The sequence below is a fragment of the Pteropus alecto genome, unplaced genomic scaffold (genome assembly GCF_000325575.1).
Source record: "Pteropus alecto unplaced genomic scaffold, ASM32557v1 scaffold205, whole genome shotgun sequence".
Taxonomy (NCBI): domain Eukaryota; kingdom Metazoa; phylum Chordata; class Mammalia; order Chiroptera; family Pteropodidae; genus Pteropus; species Pteropus alecto.
This window is the reverse complement of record NW_006436672.1, coordinates 430,698-440,109: the sequence shown is the minus strand read 5'-3', so window position 1 is coordinate 440,109 and position 9,412 is coordinate 430,698. Positions and strand designations below refer to the sequence as shown.

Sequence of the window (9,412 nt, the reverse complement as noted above, 5' to 3'; positions counted from 1 at the left end):
TGCTTCCCCAGCTCCCTGCACCCCTGCCCCCACCCCGACACCCAGCATGTAAAACAGGGCATTAGCCTGGTCTGGATAGCAAAGTCGGTTCTGAGCCATGTCCTCCACCCACGTGCAGCTTCTGTACAGTTTAGCTGGTGGTCACGTTTCCATGTCCCCAACACTTTCAGACTTGGTCCTAGGCCCCATTTCCTCAGTTATGCCCTTAGCTCCTTTCAGCCATGCTTCTGGCTGCCCAAGTCGACTGGGCTGCCTCAGCCACGACGGTTAATCACCCGTCCCAAAATAGACCCGCTACTGATTCCCATCTGTGTGAGGGGGAGCCTGTCATCTGGTACCCTCTAAACCATCTTTACTTGCCAACAGCTAGAAAACCCATGCTCTATGACAGCTCTAAATGCACAAGAGACAAAGGCAGTCGGTTATCTCTGAACCCTTTACACACACCTTCCAAGGCGGCCACGTTGCATCATTCATCCCATGCAGGGTCTGGGGTGCACCTGGCTCTGTCTCTCCTCTGCTTCTCTGCTGGTCTCCGGCCACGCTACCTCCTCTCTCTGGGCTTCAGTTGTTCATTCATAAAAAAAGAAACTATCCACGCCATAGCTTTGCTGTAAGTATTAAAAAGAACATAAAAAAAGAGCTTGAATTTATGGAATGGATAAATATGTGAATTAATCAGTCAAGGACCGTCCTGGTTTATATTCAGGACCTTTTGCGGCTATGATGATGTGACACCAATACACCAGCTGAAAATAAAAATTCTCTCAAACAACTGTCTTTTAGAGTGAATTTTATATTTTAATCTACAAGAGACGAGGTTGAAGTTTAGCTGGCTGTTTAGACTCGGTACATAGAAAAGTGGGTAGAAGAAATCTTGGTGAATTTAGTCTTGTTTGTGGCAAGGTAGCTTGAATTAATTAGAAGCCTAAAGCATGAATCATTTTTGAAGAAGACCAGTTTCATTTCCCTAGAAAACCCACTGCCAATAATACTATAATAGTCAACAGTTTATCTAGTGCTTAATCTCTTCCAAGAGCTTTACAGAAGTTAACTCACCACAGCCACGTGATTCTCATTTAAGAGATAACAAAACTGAGCACAGAGAAGTTAAATAAATTGCCAGGTTATATACATCGGGCAAGTGGAGTCAGCGCCTGCACTGTGGCAGTCTGGCCCTGGGGTCTGGTGCATAATCACAGCCCTGTCCTCTGAAGGACACGTACAGGTGAGCCACATACAGGTGCGCTTTGCCACCTGTGGGGGGAGGGCAATAGAAGCCTGGTCAGTCGCTCGGTGTCGGGCTGGGAGGAAGGCAGCACGAAGACAGGGAAGTTGGTCGGCCGCGGACACATGTCGACAGCAGTAAGTCCTGGAGGCGAGTGTTGGGGCCTCGCAGAGAGGAGGCCATGGCTAAGGAAGGTGGGTGCTGTGAATATAGTGCCCAGCACCTGGACCTGTCCCCTGTGCCCGGCAACCTACGATGATGAGAGACAGAGCACTAGCTCCTGAAATGGGGGCTGAAAAGCCCAAATATTCATTTGCTGTCTCCTCCAGCGGAAGTGACAGCTTCTCTGGTGGCCAGTGGCGGCCAGGGCAGCAGTGGCAGGACAGGTGTCAGCAGTGACGCCCACAGCCTCCAGCATCACGGTTGTGGGCCAGGGGCTAGCAGTGGCTGTGAGTTGACAGGGTGGTTCCCGGAGGGAATTCACTCTGCCAAAACGTCCGTGAGGGAAAACTGAATATTGAACATTTCCCACCTTCGAAGTCCTGTAGGACTCTGCCACTTTGGCTGGCCGCCCCCCTCTCTCTCCCTCCTTCTCCTCTCCCCTCAGGAGCGAGCCCCCAATACTGCCTGTCTTTCTGTTGGGGCCTTCGCTATGTTCGCCCACCTGTTACAGACTTGCCTGGGGCCTCTTTCCATTCTCATCCAAGATATTCTGCTTAAAGATTCTCTTCTCTAGAAAAGTTCTCCTGTCATTTGTGGGGGGAGGAAGGTGGAGTGAGGCTGGGGGTGGGGAGGAGGAGCAAATGCTCTTGTTTCTCCTCCTTCCCATCCTTAATTGTACGGAAATGTGGTGTGAATAAACACAAAAGCAACGGTTTTCAAACGTTTTTCTTTGCTAGTAGAACTCTTTTTTCAAAAAAAAATCTCCATGCAGATCCCCAAGGTGGGAAACATTTTTAAACTTTAAAAATTGAAATGAAATTCACGGAATGTAAAATTAACTATCTTGAAGCGAGCAATTCAGTGGCATTTAATAGACTCACAATGTCATGCAGCCGCCACCTGTAAATAAAACCCGAGCCCATCATGAAGTCGCTCCCCATTTCCCCAGCCCTCGGCAGCCATCGGTCTGGTTTCTGTCTCTGGATTTGCCTATTCTGGACATTTCATATAGATGGAGTTACACACTAGCTGACCTTTTGTGTCTGGTTTCTTTCACTTAGCATGACATTTTTGAGGTCCACGTGAGTTGTAGCACGTGTCAGAGCTTTATTCCTTTTTAGGGCTGAATAATATTCCACGGTGCGGTTAGACACAATTTGTTTATCCATTTATCTGTTGAAACATACACATTTCTGCTCTGTTCAAAACCAGAAACGGACACTGAGCTCCCGCTTCACACCCTGCTTCCCCCGCCCCCCCCGCCCCCCAAAGAGCTCCTGACACTCCCCTGAGCTTGGTGAGAAACCCTTTGATGAAATGCTAATTTGGTTCCTGGGAGGGGTCGCACCTTGTGGCAGGGTAAGGGGCTTGTCGAAGCTTCCATTTAAAAGAAAGGCAGTGCCACTACAAAAAGAGAAAAGGAAAGGAATAAACTGCATTCATGCAAAAGAGTGTCTGACTTAATAGGAATCCTGGGAGGCGGGAGGCTGCTGGGCAGAGGATCTTTGAGCCGCTGCCCTTGGGTCCCACCCAAGGGCCTCAGGGCGTCCTCCAGGCGGGCGGGCAGGTCTGCTCATCGGCAATGAGACCAAGCCTACTGCTTTTATGACTTCACTTGCTGAAACTGCAGCCACGCCTCCGTAAGTACATTCTGCACGCTCCATGCCATAAACAGGTGCCAGACTGCTGGCGTCACCTCCACAAGTTTTCTTTGTCTTTCCACATTCTTTACAGTGGAATTTTCCCAGGTGCCAATGGAAACCCTCTGAGCATTTGGGTCCTTTCTAGAAAGAAAGATTTGTCCCCTGCTCTACTGTACCCTGCTCCCAGTGCGGGACAGTCCTGCTCCCTTAGGTGCGGCCAATCAGATCATGGGGCCGGTTTTAGTTGGGGTAAGCCCTCTCTGAAAGGAGCCTGCTCATGTAATAATAGAGAAAATCCTCTTTGTGAAAGGCCCTGGATGCAGTGGGCCGGGAAATGCTGATGGCTTGTTTGTGTAATCACAACGGCTCTGCACAGCTGGCCGCTGCCCAGGTATGAAGCACAGCTGGTTTGTGTCAGTGTCGGGGGTGGAGAAAGCTGCTCACTCAGTGGGTGGAGGTGGGTCAGCGCCTCTGCTCGGACCTCACCTGCTTCTGAATGGAGGCAGCGAAAGTCCACCTGCCGAAAAGCAGACTTCTCCGTGGGCCGCAGCCTCCAAACTCACAGATCTTCCCAGACGTAAGTAGACGGCAGAGCTGTCCTTGCCTTCTGCTGCTGGGACAGCCCAAGGGGGTGGCAGTTCTCGAGGTCACCAGGAGAGAGTTATAGACACAGCCAGGCCTTCCTTCTGTGGTTCTGAAATTTACATTGAACCAGGAGTCGTTTCGCTGTATTCTTTGGTCTATTGACCTGTTTTAAAAGGTAGTTCAGATGTTCTGATTGTCAATAAAATTATTCAATTCAATTTGGTGAATGAGTTTCAAAAATTAATATTACATTGAACATACAAATTTCCAACCGCTTGTGGTTTAACCTGGTTGGTACAAGGAAGTTAAAATAATTGATGAGGGTGTAATGATTGCAACATTCAATATTATTTCCTAATGAGGCATAATTTTCCAAATGAACACAAATGAAGATTTTGACATTCTATCAGTGAGCATATAATTTTTTCTGTTCATCTTATAAAAAGCAAATGGCAAGAAGAGATTAAGGAATCGTGTGTGTCCTTTTGATTAAAGGGTTTGAAGTGAGAGAATTGGTCACTACAGTGATGTCACTCTATTTTCCCAGCTTGGGGACATTTTAAGTTTCCCCAATCAAAATACTTATATTTTGGGTTTTTTTTTTATTGACATAGCACATGGCAGCTACTCCATTAATGTAAGTTGAATGGATAAGCAAATCAATGGACATATTTATTTTATTTTATTTTTCGAGGATGCTATTCTATCTATTTTTTAATTGAAGAAATGATTTAATTTTTTTCCCCCTGTCTACTTCCCCCCGACTCCCCACTCGTCTATTGTCCATGTCCATGAGTCTCTGTTTGTCCTGTTAGTTTGTTGCTTTTAGGTTTATATCTCACTTATATCTCACATATAAGTGATATCATGTGATTTTCAACTTTTTCTGTCTGGCTTATTTAGCTTAGTATGATTATTTCAAGGTCCATCCATGTTGTCACAAAAGGCAGTATTTCATCTCTTCTCATGGCTGAGTAATATTCCACTGTATATATGTACCACAGCTTCTTTAGCTAATCAACTATCGTAGATGTTTTATTCTAGGTCAGTCAGTCACTGACGTTTTCTGAGGAAATACGGTGATGGCAGTGAAACGATCTAGGAGAAACCTCGAATTAGAAGGCAGGAGAGTTCTGTGTCCCTTTTGGTCCTCTTAAACTGGCCGTGGGCCAGCCCCTGCCTTCTCCAGCCTGCTTCCCCGGTAGATTAGACTGGTAATCTCTAAGGTCTAAAAGTCTATAGTTTTTAAAGTTTTCTGTGACTTCGTTTCTCCATCTAAAAGAAGTGACGGTAATAATAGTTTCAGTCCCCCCTTATGTTATGGGGTCTCATGGAAGTCACTGGATAATGCTAGCGGATGTCCCGCGTTTCTCTGAATTGTGTACGAAGCATCCTCATGATGATGACGGTAAATAAACACTGTCACTAACTGAGCCCAGTGAAACAATTCTAGTTCCCGGCAGCACGCCGCTTCACATGACAACCTATTCCTTGTCTGGCCCCCACTCCCCATCTTCCCCAGTGAGAAACCATCTCGCCTCCATAAAAATATGTACAGAAGTGAAGCTGATTTGATGAAACAAGTGTTTAGAGTAAAAAATATAAAAACCATATGTTGTTGAAGAGAAGTGGATTTCACGCCTCCTAACGTTCGACACCGAGCCCTGCTGTCACCGACGGTGGGACACCAGCCACCCTGCTCTTCCTAACTGTGCACAATCAGAAGCAGAAAAAGTCCCAACAGTGGCCCTCCACCAGCGCTCTTGGGCGAAAGGACCCCCTTGTCACTCGTTTGTGTATACACGTGTCTGTGTACCTTGGCGTGGACCCAGAGACGCCGTAACAAACTCGTTTTTCAGAAGTGTCTGCCAACCCCGGGGTGGGAATAAAAACACCAGCCTGTAACTGGGAAAGAGGCTGGGCGGCACATCGCAAAAGAAAACCCTTCAAAAGCAATTTTCCATGATGTGACTGCCGAGATAAACATTTCCCATCATCTGGCTGTTGAGTCTGGGGAGCCGAGCAGACAGAAAAAGCCTCAGATCGTCAGTTTTACAGATGTGAATACCCTTCTGTTTCTTCTAGTTGCCTCTGGTAAAATCCCAAGGGACGCTGGGCACTCCGAATCGCCATGGGCAACGAGAACAGCACCTCGGACAACCAGGTGGGTGTCAGGGAGCTTCTCTCTCAACATACTGGGCAATCTAGACTTTCCAGTATCTCCCCTCCAACCAGGAGAGGAAGCTAAAACACAGATCGTGTCTCCAGACCTGCGGGCATATGGGTATCTGTGTAGGCATTTTAAATTTCATTTTCAGGATGACCTTAGTAAAGCTAGCCCTAATTTTAGAAAACGTAGAACCTGTTTTTTATTTTTATTCCGTGCTTTCAAAATTGACATAATTTTGAGAGTCTGGCACACTTTCCTGGGCCCCCTGCCCCACCGTCAACTTACATGGATGCAGCACAGGAGATTAAAATAAAACCCTTTCCACACTCCTCCCCAAAACGAATTATGGCGCTTTTAAAAGCGATTTTGAAATCTATCGGTGTTGAGCACCATGTGAACTATCGTTTTCATGCTAGGTAAGGTTTTCACAATCGAGGAGCGGACTTTTAACTGCTTAATAGTGCATAAGGCTGGGATATTAACATATATTTAAATTGTATCATTATCCATTTTAAGTTTGAGAATTTTAATCCAATGTCCTGATGAACAAAATCCAGGAGACACTTTCCCATTTATGTCGCATACGGTAGAAATTGTGGATTAATGGTATTGAGTTCTTTGAATGAGAAAATCGGATGTAAAATCCAGCATAATGCAGTTCGTTCTTCCTCTGCCTTTGTCTTCCGTACAACCTTTTCTCAAGCAGGAAAACGGGAGCATTAAAAGAAAAGTTGGCAAACTCCAGTCCTTAGGGGCAGGGGAGGGACAGTAATCGTGTTAAATGGGTGTGACACAGTAGGGCGAGGTGGGCAACGTGGCAGACAGGAGGGTTCCTGTTTAAAAGAAGCAGCCACCATCCACTCCAGCTGCTGCCAGGTGGGAATGTGGGTCCACTGTCACAGGATCTTTCCAATTCTTCAAGGGAAGTCAGAAACCCGTATTTTTTCTATGAAACCTCTAAGTTTTGATAATTAAACTTTTTATTTTGAGGTAATGGTAGATGTACATGTCCGCCCTTACCTATTTCCCCCAAGGGTGACATCTTGTAAACTATAGTACCATAACCCAGATACTGACATTAACGAAGTTACGACATGGAGCATCTCCATCACTGGGAGGGGTCCTCCCGTTGTCCTCTTAGCCACGCCCACCTCCCTCTTATCCCCCATTCCTAACCCCCCAGCGACTTCTAATTTGTTCTTTATCTCTATACTGTTAACATTCTGAGAATGTCATATAACTGGAATCATATGGTATGTGACCTTTGGGAATTGGCTTTTTTAACTCAGCATAATTTCCTTGAGATCCATCCAGATTGCTGCGTGTGTCAATAGTTCATCCCTTTTTAATACTGAGTGATATTCATGCTAGAGATGCACTGTACGTGCATCTCATCGAGGGACATCTGGGTTGTTTCCAGTTTGGGGCTATTACAAACAAAGTAGCGATGAACATTCATATATAGGGTTTGTTGTTGTTTTGTCGTTGTTGTTGTTGTTTTATGAACATGTGTTTTCATTTCTCTGGGATAAATGCCCAAGAGTGCCATTGCTGGGTCATATGGTAGTTGCCTGTTTAGTTTTATAAGGAACTGCCAAACTGTTTTCTAGAATCACTGTACCGTTTTACATTCCCACCATCAGTGTATGAGTGATCCAATTTCTCTCTGGCCTTCGTTTGGTGCTGTCACTACTTGGTACTGCCATCCTGATATGTGTGTCATGACAGCTCATTGTGGTTATTTTAATTTGCATTTCCTGATAAGAGATGATGTTGAACATCTTTAATGTGCTTATTGCCATCCGCATATGTATATTTTTTCATCCTCTTATTCTCTTTGGTGAAATATCTGTTCATTTTTTGCCCGTTTTCTTTTTTTAACCCCACTTTCTAATTGGATTTTTTTTTTACTATCGAGTTTTTAGAGTTCTCGATATAGTCTAGATACTTCTCCCTTGTCAGATTCTCTGATTCTTCCATCCTCGCTTGTCTTTGCATCCTCATAAAAGGGTCTTTTACAGGACAAAAATTTTTATGAGGTACAGTTTATCAGTTTTTCATTTGATAGATAGTGCTTTTGGTGTCAAATCTGAGAGTTCTTTGTCTAGCCCTACCTCCTAAAATTTTTCTCCTGTGTTTTTTCCTAAAAATTTTATAGTTTTACATTTTATATTTAAATCCATAATCCATTTTGAGTTCATTTTTTGTGTAAGGTGTGAGATTTAGGTTGAGGTCCATTTTTTCGTGTTTGTGTTTTGTTTTGCTTTGCCTATGAATGTCCATCTCTCCAGATCACGTGTTGAAAACACTATCCTTCTTCCATTGAACTGCTTTTCTACCTTTGTCAAAAATTAGTTGGTTACATTTATGTGAGTCTATTTCTGGATTCTCTTTTTCTTATTCCACTGATCTATGTGTCTATTCTTCTGCTGACACCATGCAGTCTTGATTACTGCTGCTATATAATAAGTCTTAAAATCAGGTAGGTTGATTTCCTTCCACATTATTATTTTTCAAAATTGCTTTAGCTATTCTGGGAACTATGGCCGGCTGTACATAGAAATTTCAGAAGAAGCTTGTCTATGTCTACAAAATTCCAGGGATTTTGATAGGAATTGTACTAAACCTATAGATCAATTTGGAGAGACCTGATGTCTTTACTATGTTGAATCATCCGGTCCATGAACACATAGTGTATCTCTCCATTTATTTAGGTACTCTTTGATTTCTTTTGTCATCATTTCATAATTTTTAGTATATATATCCTGCGTATGTTTTAAGTTTACGCTTCAGTGTTTTTTTCTCTGCAGTGGTTATAAACGGTATTATGTTTTTAATTTTGGTTTCCACATGTTCATTGTTAATGTATTGATTTTTGTGTGTCGATGGTGTATCCTATGACCTCGCTGAACTCACTTGTTAGTTACAAACATTTCTTGAAAAGTAGATTCCTTGGGATTTTCTACATAGACAATCATGGTATTTGCAAATAGGGAGAGTTATATTTCTTCTCTTCAATTCTGTATGCCTTCTATTTATTTTTCTTGCCTAATCACAGTGGCTAGGAATTCTGGTACTATGTTAATTAAGAGTCGTCAGAGTAAGCATGCTTGCCTTGTTCCCAGTCTTGGGGAGAACACATTCACTTTTTCACTGTTAAGTAAGATATCAGCTGCAGGTTTTTTGTGAATTCTCTTTATCAAGTTGAGGAAGTTTCTATTTCTGGCTTGCCCAGGAGCTTTATCATGAATGTGTACTAGGTATTTTCAAATGCTTTTTCTGTATCAATTGACGTAATCATACAATTCTTCTTTGGACTGTCGATACGATAGATTACACTGATTAATTTTTGAATGTAAACTAGCCTTGCATACCTGGAAAAAATCTCACTTGGTGCAAAATTATTTTTAAACATCGGTGGATTTGATTTGTTAAGAATTGGTTGAGAATTTTTGTGTTTAAATTCATGAGAAACGTTGCTCTGTGGTTTGATTTTCTCGTCTGATGTTGGCATCAGGGTGATACTGGTCTCATGAAATGAGTTGGGAAATGCTCTCTCCTATTTTCTAGAAGAGATTGTATAAAGAAATCTTACAACTTTTTAAAATGTCAGCAATTTAAATA

At 43.4% G+C, this 9,412-nt stretch overlaps 1 protein-coding gene across 6 annotated transcripts in view; it reads left to right on the top strand.

Annotated features, from left to right (window-relative positions):
- Window positions 1-1,198: 1,198 nt before the first annotated feature.
- TACC2 (transforming acidic coiled-coil containing protein 2) overlaps window positions 1,199-9,412 on the top strand; it is a 172,206-nt gene continuing 163,992 nt past the window's right edge. For 3 of the 6 annotated variants that reach the window (XM_025047960.1, XM_025047957.1, XM_025047956.1), the window contains exons 1-2: window positions 1,201-1,228; window positions 5,704-5,782. In XM_025047960.1, the coding sequence (XP_024903728.1) occupies window positions 5,750-5,782 (33 nt within the window). In that variant the 5' untranslated portion in view covers window positions 1,201-1,228; window positions 5,704-5,749. Of the gene's footprint in view, window positions 1,229-3,510; window positions 3,611-5,703; window positions 5,783-9,412 lie in introns of those variants that run through there. The other 3 variants (XM_025047958.1, XM_025047959.1, XM_025047962.1) reach the window with 3 other exon arrangements.